Genomic DNA, 16,257 nt, shown 5'->3' with positions numbered 1-16,257 from the left:
ATAAAGAGGAGTGTATTTTGAGGAGCAGATAGGGGGAAGAAAACGCTCACTCCAGGAGTGCAACAGCAAACATCCCAGTCAGCAGGGCATTGTTGTGGAGAGGAGAGAAAAACACTTCTTAAATCTTCTTTACAAACGCTCTCCATCACTTACCCTGTGACTCTGACAGCCCCAGCTGGACAGGAGCTGGGGGGTTAGATGGTAGTCCCCAGATCCCTGCAGAGAGCTGTCACCACACACTTCCTGGGTGATTGCCAGCTTGTCTCACTCATCAGATTGTTTCCTTGCTTCTATGCAAGGTTCAGTGTACCACAGTGTATATGTTTTGGGGTGGGTTTTTTAAGTGTTTCTTTCGAAATCTGTTCAAGGATAGTCATATAAGGCCATGCCCCTTGCATTTAATCCTACCTTACTTTTCAGGGAGATTAGGAAGTTTAACAAGAATATTGAAACATTCTTTCCTTGAAAAAAACTAATCATCATGAGAAGAAAAAAACTGAAACGCTCTGGATTGCATCATGGCTACTGTTGGTCACTTTGCCAGGACGGAGGAAGAAAAATGTTGTTTTAGCTTCATTCTGATACCAAGAACATATTTCTTTTGAGGAATATTTATTCTCTTTTCAAGCAGCCTTAGCCTTGCTAATAATAGTTGAGACAGGAAAAAAGTGCTAGACCTACTATCTCCTGCTCAGATGCAGTTCTTGCTTTTGAGAGAGGCTAGATTTCATGGTCTAGTCTGTGCTTTGTGTACTTTGCTGTCTCTGCCTCCTCATGGAGACCACTAGTCTATTTGTCATTTTCTTTCATATGAAAGAATTGTCGTGAATAAATGCATGCTAGAAATTTTCCAATTTGGTCAGGTAGCCTGATTCAGTTTCATGTTTTCTTTGCAGTTTCCTTAGTTATCTCTTTCCAGAGGGATAACTTATCTTAAAATACTACTTGTGGTGTGCCCACATCTTTTACCGCTTTCTTCTGAATAAAAAAAAAGTTTTTCAGCAGTGTAGAAGAAGAGGTTCTTGGTTTAATTTCCTCTGTTTTTTAAAAAATATTATTGGTATTTGTTCCATTTTGAAACTCTGGGAGTTTGATTTTTTCAGTGTGTGAGGAGGGATTCAAATTCAAGATTCAGATCTTGTTCTCTCTTGTCCCTATTTTTTACTTTCAAAGGAGAATTGTAATTTGCAAGCACTGTAGTAATATAGTGCAGTGGGACTGGCTCACTAGTGTACAGGCTTCTGGAAGTATAATTGTCCTTACGGTTCTAAGTCTTGCCTTCAGAGTTTCCATATTACCAAGGGTCTTGACCAGAAGTATGTCAGTGGTTGCAGCATCCCTTGAGCATAAAAGCGCCTCTTTAAACTTGCACCCCGATGACTGGAAAATTGTAGTTTGCATTGAAGAAGTTTGGGTTTCTGGTATTTTTGTCCCTAGCCTGCGGATAAACTGGAACAAATGCTCCTGACCTTTTAATTAAGATATAGGAGCACATAATAAAAATATCTCTGAGACATCCAGGTGATTTCTCAGAAAAAAAACAGGAGAAATGTTTTGTTTATTTCTTTACTTAAATGTTGTGACTAATAAACCTTTCAGACCTAGTTTATGTTTCACTCAGAAGTAGAATAGGAAACACAGCAAAAACCTTGGGGGAAAACAACCTTTTACAGGTCACCTTTAGTCTTGTGACAAAATATCTAGTTAGATCTGTATGAAATGGAAATAAATTATTATTTTTAGATAGCAAGATATGTTGAAAGTTTCTATCCAGGCAAGTCCTGAAGGCACATGAGGCTAAGGTTGTATGTAAATAAAAATAGTTTAACGCCCACCCTTTGGCTGTGCCCTCAGACCTGTTCTCATTCCGAACACAATAGTCATCAAGCCTGCTTCTTATGTTGACATATTTCTTTCTAATTAATTTATCTTCTTTCTTGTAATGTTGTTTCCGGAAAGGCTTTTCAGACAGAGACCTATTTTTCTTAAGCCTTCCTGCCTTACAACAGTGGGTAAATTCCTTACCACTTAAGACATTTTGCAGACTAATTCTTGGTTAGAACTCCCTCGGGAAATGAATTACATTGCCCTGCTGTAGCCTTTGCCAGAAAGAGAAAGAAGGAATGTACCTTGAAATTACCTCTAGGCTCCCAGCAGTAACAATTTCCGAAAGCATTAATTACCTGTACCCAAAAGGCTGAACTGAAGGCTTTTGAGATTATAGGAAAAGTGCACTGTGTGCTCTCCACTGTGCGGGGTTTTGTGCAGGAGTTAGTTTGGGCAGAGGGGAAGACCCCAGTCTTACTCTTACGTGATACCCTCCAGAGCTTGTTTTCGTGAAGAACAATTCTGGAGTAATTGCAGGTACGGACATAGTTTATTCCAGAGTAAGGCAACCTTGCTCTTTCTTACTTGGACTTTGAACACCAAAAAAAGTGCTGTTAATCTACTAAGTGTATGTGCCTGCACTGGGATATGTTCAGGAGCATTCCTTAGGTTTGAGTCCTACCTTGATCTGAGTCGTCTTGTCAGCCCTTGGAAGCTGTTAGTGCTGGAGAGCTTGGAACCACTTAAGCATACTGCCTTGGTCAGCACATATGGCAGTGTAGCTTCACAGCTAAAAATGGATTTGTTTTTTACCATGGCATAACTCTCACTTCCTGTTAATAGAAAGATGGGTACCTTGAGATCTTACCTCCAGGCAACTACTGGAGATTATCATGGGTACTACTTAGATAACTGATAGAAAAGACCACAGGTCGTTGCCTGTAGTGGAGGATAGCACTCATACAATAACTATCTAGCTGAGAATTACCTTGCCTCAAATTTTCTTATTTACTCATGCAAAAATCACTTATTTGAAATGCCTGGCTGGGCTTTTTTGGGATATTGTCATCAAGTTTTCTTTTGGCTCTCACCAGTTTTGGGACATGTTTTCCTATATTGTTTTCAGCTTGACTCTGTGAAGACACTGCTGCTACATAGACAAGTGATTGGTCCTCGCAGGAGTTACTCAGCACTGCTGTACTTCATGAGTTGAAGGACTGAAGGCAGCAGTATTGCTCATAGATATTATATTCCACAGTGTGTGTAATCGATTTCCTAGACCTTTAGTGATGATGCATAATTCATTAGCTCATAGGTTGCTATCTTTCTGATATAGACTGCATTCCCTTTGGATTTCTTTTTTTTATTAGATATTCCTCTTCACATATACTTTGAAACATTATTAAGGAAGGATGACATCAAAGGAGAACCTGTTGATACCTCATCTTTGGGAGTGGAGTTTAAAGTATCTCCAGACAATGGTATGTAAACAAAATATTTTAATATTTGCAAGACCGTTTTTCATTCATTCGCCAGTACTTTCTGCCCTGAAGAGGTTCAATTTGTAAACTTACCACAAAGCAGGTTATCAGAGAAGGCAACCAGCTAAGGCTTTACGTGGAAGAGGAATCTCTTCCCAGACCAGTATCAGGTTCTCCTTTGTTGCACTGAAATGATCCCATCAGAGCTGTCAGAGGGCAGTAATACAAGTGGGGGGCATTTGGACCGTGAGTTCTCTGCAGACACAGTTGCCTGACTGCAGTACTGTTTACTATTTGGATTCCTATCAGAAGTCTGGTTTTTTCCATTATAAATAGTTCGGCAGTTGACATTGCCTGTAAAGTGCACCAATGGAAAATAAGTTTTCAATTTGATACATGCTTTTTCTGTCGTAGACTATAATCAACATAACGTTTCTGTCAAACAATGGAGCAGTGGCTGTTTATCTAATTCCAAATCTCAGTCAGTGTCAGGAACATCTGACCAGCTGTCAGAAGGAAGAAAGAAAAGACATCTAAGTGAGACAGCAGTAGGTAAGAGAAAAATGGTCTTGTTTAAGACAGCACTACTTCTTTAAAAAGGTACTGTATAAATTAGTTTGTTATCACTGGGCTTTGAGAATTAATTTTAAGTTGTCTCCAAAGAGGATGCTGTTTGAAAGTTTACAGGAGTGAAGAAATGGACTTACGACACCATGAAAATAATGTGCTATTTTAAAGCATAATAATATTTCTCTGTCTTCTTGAGTATATATTACAAAATTAGACAAGCTTCTGTATTTTATTTTTGGAATACTCTTAAAGGAAACTGCTCAGCAGTCCAGCTGTGTTTTTCTAATACTGGGTGTCATTATTTTTAATATGAAAGGGGTTTTTTTATAGTAGTCAGTGAAACAGACTGAATTGCAAAGTTATCTGTCAAATCATGTGCCCAACCAAACATACACTATTCCTGGCATCTTTGGTCAGCTGTGTTTCACTTGTATACTGCCATTTGCGGTTCTGGTTTCCTTCCAGACTGTTAGGAGGACTTGTGGGTAGCCAGTGCTTATAATTAGTGTTTTCACCCTTGTTATCTTTATCTTTTAAGCCATTGAATCTCTAATTCAGCACTTGGTAAGTTAATAGAAGTGCTCTGAAAGTTCCGTAGGATAATGTGATAATTTAGGGACAAAAAATTCAGTGTACCATTGTAAAGATAAATAGCATCTTACTTCTCCAAGCACTTAGAATGTAAAACCTAACAGATTCTGTTACAGATCATTTATGTGAACTTTTGCAAAACTTTTGGCAAAATTCCTGCCAAGAAAGTTGAAGAAAATAAATCACTGAGTAAGAGGACAAACTGTATCAGTTTAAAATTTCCCCTAAGAAAGAATTAAAAGATATAAATGATCACTTAACATTGTGGAAAAATACACTTTGATTGCATATCCAGGTAAAACTGCTAGTGTAATCTTGCAATAGAGGTGGAGATATGGGAATTACTGCCGAGATGATTTAACAAAAAATTATGATCTATTAAAAAAAAAAAAAACAACCAAAACCCCACAAAAACAAACCAAAAGCCCCTATTGATTAGAAAGTTACAGGAGAGAGTAAAAGGTGTTTTTGGACAGACTGAAAACTGCCTCTGATTTAGATGAATTTTTTTCTCTCTGCATCATTCCCCTTGTGCATTACAGTCCTCCCCTTTGCTGTACAGTCTTCTCTTACGCTCTGTGCCTGTCTCTGCAGGGGGGTGCTTTGTCCTGTCCCCTCTCGCCATCAGTGATCCTTTTTTCCATGCCACCCGCTCCCTTAAACAGTTGCTGGTCCCCAAAAGGCAGATGCTGACACAGTGTTTCTTGCAACCACGTTGCTTCCCTAAGTGTACAGTCATGCACACTGAGATCAACAATTGGAGTTACTTAGGAGCACTAGTAAGAGAGAAAACTTCTTGCTGGAAACCTTTTGAAGTTACAATTAGTCTTCTGCCAATAGTATTTAGTTCTTTGAGTTAATGGAATAAAAACCCGATCTTTTATCATGAGGATCATAGTCTGCCAATGCCAGAAAACTGCTATGTGGCGTATTCATGAGCAGCAGCAGAAGTTCTAGCTTATTAGTGCTATGGGTGTAGTACTACATATTTATTCCTAATTTGGGCTCTGTCTAGGAGAAATTATCCATGGGGAAGGTCAGCCTGATGAACAAGGCCAAAAATAAAAGCTGTGTACCAGGGAGTTGCAGAGCTGCCTGAGAGATGGCAGCTCTGTGCAACTCATGTCCTTGACCCAGCCTGTGCAATACAGTCTTTAAGCTCAGTCTTACCTCTTTTTCCATGTTGGAATACACTGATTCTTTTTATTAGTTGGTATATTAAATCTGAGTTCTCTTTCCTGACTGGAAATTAAGGTAGAAGGAAAGCAGAACACAGGTGGTTGAATTCTGAACCCCCCTAAAAGCTGCTTACACTGGGACTGAATAAGAGTAAACAAGAATTACGATTTGTCTGGAGCAGTGGATGACATGGAGATCTAGAATCTAATTTTGTTACCCTTGCTGCCAGTTTTGTTTTATCATTTATCAAGGAAGAAACTGTCAGTGAGGGCTTAGTGAACTGGTACATTAGTGAGATGCAGCCCAGTTAGGGAAGCGCTGTTAGGGAACACTGAGGAGCGTTCCTCTAAGTCTGATTGCATTTGCTGTGTGTGTAGTCTATGACAGCTTCTGAAAAAAGAAGCAGGATTTGCCCATATGAAGCTGGTTCCACGAGAAGAAATCCTTCGTAGAAGCAGAGAGATGAGTTTTGTGGAACAACAGGATGAGTAACAAGTGTTTATTTAGGTGGCTTTTTTTAGTATTTGTTAAATTGTAAGTGGTTAGCTGTGGGCTTCTAGAAATTACTTTACTATTACTGTATGGAAAAATATCTTTAGTCTAATAGACAACAGCCGGTATGCAATTTTTTTATTATTATTTTTTGTGCCAGGCGAACACAATGCTAGGTTTGAGACATTCTCCTTTCAACATGCAGAACCAGAATCCCATAGCAGTTTTGCTGCCGTGACCAATGTCCATGCGATGTCTAGGCCCACTCACAGCACTTCATCATCACAGGTAAACCAAAAATGTATCACTGTCTTAACTGAAATATCAACAGGGAGTTGTGCCAATTAATAATCCACAAACACATGCCTTTTACATCTAATTTAGTGTTAAATAACAGTACAGAGCATTTTTACAGTGAATTAAGTGGATTACATTAAGTAATTTATTCCAGATTGAGTATGTGGTGTTCCTACAACAGATACTTGCTTGTAAAAGAATTTTGCAGATCATATAACTGGAGTGTAAGTTTAGTTTATTGGTGTTGGGCCTTTCATTTTTTTTTTTCCCAAATTTCATTAAATATACTATGATTTATGTTCCTCATTTTACACAAGGGCTCTTATGACCCTTTTTTCTTGGTGCAGCTACATAAAATGGCCTCACGGTGCAAATATAGTCACAGAATTTGTTAACTCTCAGCTTGACTATTTAAAACCTTTTGTGCAGAACTACAGGCAAAGTCTCTGGTATATAAATTTGCTGAGGAGCAGCACAGCTCTGGTTCAATAAAGTCCCTGCAGAAAGAAACTTTGTTTTATTGGAATTCATTGCGAATTTCATAATAATGTTCAGATTTCAGTCCCACAGTTCTGCTAAGCCTAGTGGTATACTGGTGCTCTGTAAGTCGTGACGTTTCAATCTGGTAGTGACTCCTGGAGAGCTGAGTTTAAATCTGCACCCCCAACGCAGAATTTTGACAATGCACACTCCTCCTTTTTTCCCTTGCTTGAGCAGACCATTGTCAAAGAACACCTAAATGAGCATTGTAGAATAGACTGCTTCCATTAACGCTCAGCTAAAAACTGAGATCTTGAAATATGGAATGTATCATGATTTAAAATTAAACTTTCTCCTGTAATCTAGGAACTTCAGTTTTTGATGACCCATATAGGTTCCATGGACTAGTGGGCAGAGAACACCACTAGGAATCCTGCTATGATCACAGCAAAGAAATTCAGTTTCTGTCTTTTGCACGTCTTTCAGAAAACCACTTTCCGTGTAGGCTGTTCTTCACCGCTAAATGTAGCTTCATTCTTTTGGAATTCTTAATTGTATCACATTGAAGAACCACTTGGGTTACTGTAGATTATAGATTATCTGTAGATTGTAGATCTGTATACTGTAGATTATACCAACCACTTGGTCAGTAGATTATAGAAGTTTGTCTTTGTAGACTGAACATTATGAAGAAGGCAGCATTAACTTCAAAGTTCTCATAAGTATTCAGAATTAACTGTAACTGAAAGCAAGGAAGGGAAACTGCCACTGTTTTCAGTACGAGTTATGCCAGCAAGAAGTAAATCTCAGAGATGAGGTAGTTTTAAGCTTTGTTGAGATTCCATCGGGGGGCAGGGCGGGGGGAGTCAGAAGTCATTAAGCCACTAGAAAAAGTGTTCAAGTTACAGACTTTCTCCTCCTTGCAGTTCTAATGTTTCTCAGCTAACATGTAGTTCCTGTGATTTGAGCTGATGAATCTCCTCTTGTATTGCTTGTATTATACAGCATAACTCCAGGAGGAGGTTGAGAAGTGAGAGCTCCTATGATATAGACAACATTGTTATTCCAATGTCGCTGGTGGCACCATCAAAGTTGGAGAAACTACAGTACAAAGAAATCCTTACCCCAAGGTTTGTTCATGACCTCCTCAGTTGCAAAGAAGATACCACCAAAATGAACATGAGAACATTGACTAAGAATATCGTCAACGTGTAGTTAGATAATTTTATAATATTAAGATGATCTTTTCATGTGCTCAGGGTTTTTTTTCTGTGCACTTCAATTTGTGTGACTGGAGTGGTGGGAAGACTGGACAGCTGATAGCACAAGGGAAATAGTCTGATACAGGGAGGTGGCAGATGCACAGACTGGCTAAAAATAGAAGTGGGTTTATATCATCTTAATTGTAGTGATATTCATGGCCTTAAATGTGCCATTAGGCTGACATGCTCTGAACAGTTATTTGGAGGTTGCTGTCTTTTGTGTGTGTTATGGTTCATAACAAAATAGTTAACTATTTTCAGTGAATTAGATCAAAATGGTTTAAGCATATATATTTTTAAAATTTATCCATTCTGATACAGTAGAATAAGCTTAATTTTTTCCATACAGTGTAAACCTAGAATCCATGAATCCATGATTCTAGAGACTTTTTTTTTTTTTTTTGAAAAAGAACATCTTTAGATTACTAAAACAGGGTAATTGATCTTCTGTGCTGTAATTCAGTGGCTTACTAGCAAATTGCCTGAAATAGCTAAATGCAGTTGTTCCATATTTTAAATCTGTAATTTGTATTTGCTTTTATATTGTCTTTAAAGAGAAAAATATTATTAAGACTCTATTGGATAGATTAAAGGCTGTGTTGGGAAAAAGAAAGGTTAGATATTGGGTTGGGAAAGGAAAATCTAAATTTTGGGCATCTTAAATTTGAAATTATTTTATTTGAAAGAAATCTTGAAGCACAAGCAGTGTTGGAGAAGGAGTAACTAACAGTATAATGAAACAGCATTTAGGTAAATTAATTTGACTTTCCTTGTCTCATTTCTAGCTGGAGAGTTGTTGAATTTCAACCTTTAGAAAGATCTCATACAGATGAAGAAGAGGTAGGCTGTATTTTAATTAAACTAACAGTTTTTAATTAAACTAGATATAATATATAATTGGGATAATCGTATATATTTTCCAAAGTCACTGACTTCATGCAAATCCTGGTAAATTTCAAATTTCAAAAATAAAATATTAAGTATCGGATTGTGAAAATGTGTCTTACCCCAACCTACTCGACCCTATGGTGGATGACAGAAATGTGAGTATCTCCATTAATAACTATTGTTCACTTGTTCGTTTGGCTCTTCTGTCCCTTGCTGTCAGCACAGTCAGTGCTCCAAAGGGTTCCTTTGGTCAGGCGTCTGCCTCCCCTGCTCCTGGGCACTGTGATGCTGGCTCTCCCAGTGTAACTGTCTCTTCAGGGCTACCTGTGCTAGAATGTCTGTTCTCTCTCATCCTCTTCTTTCATGGCCAGTTCCCATGGCCTGTTGCTTTTCAGGAGGTAATTTGGCATTTTGCCTGTGGGCCCAGCAGGTTTCCTCAGTTTTCTTCTCAGTGTTCGTTTTCCTGCAACCCTCCTGTTGGGAGCAAACTTTTCTTCTTTCTGCTTTGTCAGGAACAAGGTAACCTTCAGCATTTCCTGCTTGCCTGTTGAGCTAAGTTTTGCACATCATGTGCTACTGTTGCTTCCTCCAGACGTAAAAATCTACCTTTTTCTTCCAGAGAATGTCTGTGGACTTTGCAGCTGGGGGTTCCTTTCTCCCCTAATCAGGGGTTCAAGGCATTTCCTAACCCCAGCGTGAATGTACCAACAGGTCTGATCTCCAGACTGGTTTTCTGTCCTTCGATCTTTTTGTGGCCCCTTTTCCAGAAACCTGACAGTTTTGCTGTGTGTTGGACATCTCCAGTCTCCCTCCAATCTCTGCTACAGGCCACTATCAACTGTTGTAATGTAGGACTTGTATTTGTACCTTCATCCACAGTATCTGTTCTTGAGCTCCTTTTTCAGAGAGTCTCTACAACTAGGGTTTAAGTGCCTCAGTAGTAGAAAAAGATTGCGGTAGCAGTACAGAAGGTTATGCTGAACACAGTAAACAAATCATTATGCTACTCCCTTGGGGTAGAAAATACACTCTCCACAAAGGCGCTAGTTTCCTCAGAGTTTTACTAGGTCTGTAGCTGCCTGCTCCATGGAAATGAACCTTTCCTTTCAGAGGGCATCATGGTCCCTACCTGGTGTAGTTACACTCATTTGGCACCATACTCTTGGGTTTTGGCACCATACTCTTGGGAAGGAAGAGAAAAACTTACTCTGGCTCTGCCTTTTCTCATGCACTTGAGAAATTCTTGTGAAATCTGGTGGTCAGATTTATGTCACCTCCACCACTGCCTTTTGTTTTGGTACCGTCTCTGCTAGCAGGAAATACGCCTGATCTTCTTTTGTAGTGAGAAGGTCAAACTACATACACAGGAGAACTCTCCTGCAAGGATATTTAATTAAACCATTTGGAGAATAACTAATAAGGCAGCAAGGGCGCACTGTCCCTTGAGAACCTACTGTTCATTCCTCTCTGTCCTGGTATCTGGGGGGGCAAGAATTTCAACAGTGATTTGCCTTCAGGGCTTCAAGAGACTTGCTTGGAGGACTCTGGATTTCTTGTTTAGATTTCAAATCCCATACAGATGACTTGTCTCACGTACTTTTAGCGTATTTTGCTGAATGGACTTCAAGGTGTCTCTCTGTGAAGTTCACGGGCTAATCGCTCGTTTAGTAGCCCTCCCAGTATGTTTGTATTTGGCATGACTAGTTGATCCCGTATGATTCATCCTTTGGCCAGGAAATAACTTGAGTTAACAATAAAGCAGCTTTGCCTCCTGCTGTGGTCCACTGCTTCTGTATTGTCTGTCAGCTGCCGGGTAGAATGAGAGAGGAGAGATGTCAGACAAGAGAAAAATGCTAAAGATCTTGTTTGTCTAAATCATCCTTTGCCAATTTTCCCCTGTTCTTCTGGGATTGAGTTAATTGGTTTGGATGTTTTTCAGAGTACTGAGAAAAGGTGGTTGTCTGATCATAATCCTTCCACTTCCTTGCTTTAGGTTTTAGGCCGAGTTAGATTTGTTACTGAGTAAGCTTGAAAAAAGCTGTGAGAAAACAGCAGCATTACCTTTTCGCATGTTCTGCACTCACTCTGATGCTCTTGAAATTGTTCCTTGTACTGAAATCAAGGCAAGCTTCAGTAGATCATTTGTGAAGGACAAGAGAGGGCAAAATGTACTTTCTGCTTTTATATATAAAGTAAGGTTTTTATTTGTTTTCCACTGCATAGCAGCCTGTGGTGGTACTGTATAATAGTTTATTTTCTGCCTATCTTCTGCGTGGCTAAATTTAAAACTTCTGGAGTTGTCCTTGTGTCAACCAGCAGTTAGGGATTTCTTCCACTTGATGTCTTCTTTTTGGTTTTCTTTTTTTTTTCCTTCTCTCTCTTCTTCATTTAAAGGCTTTCAATGCAACAACCTGTATCCATGCAATAGATTTGCACCCAAAGTTTCCACAAGTTACAAAAAAATGCGGGGTCCCAAATTTGTCTTGTTCTACAGGAGCCACACTTCCAAGGACAGGAGCTCAGTGCTTTCTGAAAAGCAGGCCTATTCGCTATGCCTTTATTTGAGTACAAAAAGCTTACCTTTTTTGGGTGCCTAATTTTTGTTTCTGGAAATTTTGCCTTACAAGGACAAACATAACAGCTGGGCAATGCAAAAGTTAATCTCCTATCTATGTCTGCTCTATTACTTGCTCTAAAAATACTTAGTTTTTGGAAATAGAGCTTTTGAGTTTCCTGGTTTGCGTGTATGAATTTGCAGTCTGTTACTGCTTTAAGGCATGGGAGGGTGTGGCGTGGGTTTTCCTGTTTTATTTTGTTTTTAATTCATTTTGTCCAGGTTGGAGTTTCTGGCAAGGCATGGTTGTAAAGTAATGTTCAAGTTTATTTTGTACTTGTTTTAGTAATGACAAAAACTTTGGAATAATTCTGTGTGTAATTAGTTTTGCATAAGTGTTTTCATGGCTTATGACTCAGTGTTTCCTGTGAAGCCAAAGACTGAAACACAGACTTTGTTGTTTTGAGAACCTTTCAGAAATATTCCTGGTGCACAGTGTCTTGTAGCTTAACTAGATGGGATGGGGGGATCCAAATCTTAGTTTGCTTTAAGTCTTTTTCTTTGAGTGAAATCATTAGACATGCCTCACAAACAGGCCTTCCTAATAGTCTTTTCTCTCAACATCACTGCCAGATCCATCCACTGAGGAATGACAGTTCTTTTGTCCTTTTTCAAACTAACCTGGGGGGGAGGCGGGGAATAGCAAATTTCTCCAGTTATAGCAACTTTAAATTAACCTACAGTTGGTGGAGGAAATATATAAAGTGTTACAAAGTTGGGGAGGGGCAGAGGCTGCACTGAACCAAGTAAAGACCTTTTATGCTGATATAATGTGATTTTATCCATAGAACAAAGAATAATTTTTCAATAAGAAAATGTATTACTTGTTAGTCTTCAATGGAATAGGGTAAAACGCATTTTAAATTAACAAGTAGTTAAATGTGCTATCATCAGCTATGGGAAAGGAATAGTAAGGCTTATTTCTGTATTTTTCAAAACTCTCCTCTTGGAGAGGAATGTGGACTTTGATTTTTGAAAGGAAGCTTGTTAAAAATGAAGTTTCTTCCCAGCATGAAAAGTTTTGGCAATTTGCTAAGAAAAGTATTTTCAAAGTCTTAAGTTTTTCTTTCAAAATTATCTTTTGTTTCCACTTCAAAGGAAATCTGAGCACACAGAAAAATCCTGAATTTTCCCTGAGGGAATAGCACTTTTGTAGTTCATAAAATTCTCACTTTCACGCTATACATCATTGACCTTGGAAAGACAGAATCTGAACTGAGATGCAGCCCTGTACCAATGCCATCCAAGTGACAGAGCTGGTGAATTCCAGAGAGAGGAGGAAACCCATTAAGTTGGCTTGCATGAAAGGAAACCAGCAGCTAACAAAGTGGTTTGTGTTTAACATAAATAAATAAAAGCAATGAAGAGTCTTCAAAAAGCAGTCATGAGATGGGCAAACAAAGCAAGCCTGTTTGTCTGAAGGTTCCTCTTGAGTGCTGGGCTGAGGAGGAGCCAGCCAGCTACAGTTTTAGCAAGCAGGTTGTGTGGCCGTTTCAGATCACACTGAAGTCTTTGGGAACCTTTTCATTGGCCCAGTTAAATTTCATTGTGGGGCTGTAGTTCATGACCAGCCACCTAGGTTGGAAATGTGCCTGAGTGCCACTACCAGGTACGCTTACAGCAGCATAAATGCATTGTAGTACTTTGCATTTGTACCCGTAATGGTCATGAACTTGCAGTGCTGCAAGACTTGATGCAAAGAATGGCTTCTGTGGAAAACCTCAGGGCCAATAGTTGTCTGGAGTGAACAGCTGACAATGTAACCTATATCGTATGGCTCGTGTCTCGCACTGCAGTGAGGACTCTGCATTTAGTTCTGTATTTTATCGGACTCGGAGGATAAATGGTGTTACTTGTATAACACCACTGAGGATTTTGCTTTATAGAAAAAATTCAATTTATTTTCCATGACCCCCTGATGATTGGTATAATTCTTGTCCAGGACTGATCTGGCAGTGCAACTTCACAGCTTCTATGACCAGGAATTGTTATTTCCTAGAATTTCTCTGCTTTTCAGTTGGGAGCAGCTGGCATAAGATCCATGGCTGCAGCACTTGAATACTCTCGCCAACCTCAGCTTTTTAGGTGAACTTTGAAGACATTGAATGATTTGGAGCACTTTGAAATAACTCTGAGCTGTGCTGGAGGGGTCCAGCCAAGAGCTCGCCTGCCATCTGGGGAGTGAGGGGGAAGGGCAGCAAAGTGCTCCTCACCCAGCCGTGTCCAAGGAGCAAACTTCTTGGTGTGCTGCCAATGGAAAAATGAAGATGGCTCTTTCCAAGTGAAGGTCAGATGTGATAGCTACAGCTGAGGAGTTTTACCTAAAAAGCTGGCTCTTGTTTGACTACGAGCAGTTCAAGTGCTCACATTAGGGCCGTTTTTAAGCTGTACTGGGGTCATGCAAATCATTTGCTAAGAAATAGTCTCTTCAAAGCAGAACCCATTTTCTGCTTGGTTTCATACTAGGAATGCGGCACCTCAGGTTTGCTGAGTTCCTCTCATTGTGGAACTATCGAAGTCCTTGGTGATCTCAGACCTATTTCTCCATGCTTAAAAGAGCACCTGGTAAATCCTGCTGCCTCCCAGCCTCCTCCTAAAGCAGTCTCTGGAAACTGCTGGAATTTTTGCTTGTCTTTATTACGTGCTTTTAATGCTGCCTTGATTTGCAAATGAATACTTGTCCTCTCAATTTTCTGCCTCTCACCATAGAGAAAAATGTGTTAGTTGCATGGGGGGTATAATTTCTATATCCATTCAGATCAACCACAGACACGTAAAGAAATAAAGTGAAAGTGACAGCATCCCATATACTAGAGCTCTAGTGAGAGTGTAAGCTGAATGCATGTATTTTGATGTGACTTTATACCGCAAGCATGCATTGTGTTGCCTCCTCTTGTTTGGTGAACAGACCTTTGTAGAATTATATATAATAGTGGTTGCCTTTGTGTCTAGTGATGTTCATAATTATGGCAGCAGCTATTCCCTGTATCTCGTTACAGATAGAAGATCTGTCAGATGAAGTTTTTTCCTTACGTCATACAAAGTATGAAAAAAGAGAGAGAGCAAGGTGGTCGCTGTGGGAGCAGAGCCGCTGGCCCAGACGGAATAGCAGGCAGGTGTACTGACTTTGATAAGAGCATTCCTATTGAACCACTGGTGTTGGCTGTTGGTGCAGCAATCTCAGAAATGCTGTCACAGAGAACTTTGAAAATGAGGGCACTCATTAATTAACTCATCAGGGACAGTACCAGGTATGTTTGGTTTTGTGGCTGGAAAGGGAAGGCCGTGCGGTTCTGAAGCATGCATACTTACAGAAATTTGGCATGTAAGTGACCTGGTATTAGTGAGTAAAAATCTCACTCCCATACTGAACACAGCTCTGCTAGTTTGTGTCACTCCCAGTTATTATGACTTCAGCCACCAAGTGTAACGTGAGCCCTTCTTCACTCACCTGACTTAGATGAAAGTCCACTGCATTCAGAGACGTGTTACTAAAGGGTCCTGGGCTGTGCCAGGGACCTTATGCTTAAAAAAGTCATTGTGTGAAAAAGTTTAATTATCCCAGGCTTGCTGTCTGGTGCAAAACTCATCAGAATTAAATATAACCCCTAAAAGTCTTGCAAAAAGTAGCACATATAAGAGCAAACATCATAAAGCTGTATCTGCAATTTGGCTCTGGGAAAATGATTCCCATAATTGCTTCAGATTCTGCCAGGACAAAAAGCATCCTATAAGTACTTTTTCTGCTATTTATCATATGCTTGTAGACACAAGTAAGCAGAGGTGGGAAGGGGGAGCCCAAGAACCTGCTGCTGCTTCTCGAGTTACATTGGCACAGCCTGCTGACAGTGCAGTTTGGACTCCGCAGACTCCTGCGAATGATGCCGTGTTCCCCTGAGTGGGAACAGCCCGTGGCTCACTGACTTCTGTCCAAAATCACCGTTTTGGTGAGCATGTGGAGCAAGGTGCAGGAGTGGGACCAGCCACCAGCTGTTCTGCAGCTAGAGTGTGCCTGTTCCAGCCCTGTTTTATCCAGTTAGCTCCTCCACATAGCACTCTTTGCTTTGGCTTGTGACAACGAGGTTGTCAAGAACCATGTGTGTTTTCATCTGCTCTTTTGATTTAAATAAGTAGAATGTAGGCGGCACGTATGGAGAAACTGAACGCTTTGAAAAGAAAATCTAAACTGTTCCTGGTGATGTGAAAGGGCAGGGGGTAGCTCTTAAGACTCGTCTCTTATCCTGCATAGATCTTACAGCAAAAATGCTGACGGACGACACAGCCAAGATTCGGTGCAGAAAGACCACCAGGGCAGCTCCTGTGCCTCGCTGCATTGCACTGCTGAACCTGTTCCCGACTTGACTTCGGAAGCCCACAGCTCTGTTTGTTCAGGGATTGCGCAACCCTGCAGGGAGAGCCAGGAAGTGAAGGTGGGTGCTTCCAATAGCTTCCGGGTCTGGTCAGGTCTTCAGTGACCACAATCTCTTAACCTAAAACAAAGAACCTGAACATGTCCTCCTGTCTCACTGATCAGAATCTTAGGCTGTCGCCCTAGTCGATAGGCTGAAGTAGCGCT

General features: G+C 40.1%; 1 protein-coding gene across 9 annotated transcripts in view; it reads left to right on the top strand.

Moving 5' to 3' along the window:
- KANSL1L (KAT8 regulatory NSL complex subunit 1 like) overlaps nt 1-16,257 on the top strand; it is a 69,336-nt gene that overhangs the window by 48,315 nt on the left and 4,764 nt on the right. For 8 of the 9 annotated variants that reach the window (XR_012044505.1, XM_072875491.1, XM_072875485.1 and 5 more), the window contains 7 exons: nt 3,198-3,308; nt 3,723-3,860; nt 6,301-6,428; nt 7,923-8,047; nt 8,965-9,019; nt 14,681-14,793; nt 15,931-16,111. Coding sequence is in view for 8 of the 9 variants with exons in the window: in XM_072875491.1 (XP_072731592.1) it covers nt 3,198-3,308; nt 3,723-3,860; nt 6,301-6,428; nt 7,923-8,047; nt 8,965-9,019; nt 14,681-14,793; nt 15,931-16,111 (851 nt within the window). In the remaining variant the exon portion in view is untranslated. The remainder of the gene's footprint in view (nt 1-3,197; nt 3,309-3,722; nt 3,861-6,300; nt 6,429-7,922; nt 8,048-8,964; nt 9,020-14,680; nt 14,794-15,930; nt 16,112-16,257) is intronic. The other variant, XM_072875486.1, reaches the window with a different exon arrangement.

This window comes from Ciconia boyciana, chromosome 10 (assembly GCF_034638445.1).
Source record: "Ciconia boyciana chromosome 10, ASM3463844v1, whole genome shotgun sequence".
Classification (NCBI taxonomy): Eukaryota; Metazoa; Chordata; class Aves; order Ciconiiformes; family Ciconiidae; genus Ciconia; species Ciconia boyciana.
This window is presented reverse-complemented; position numbering and strand designations above follow the sequence as displayed.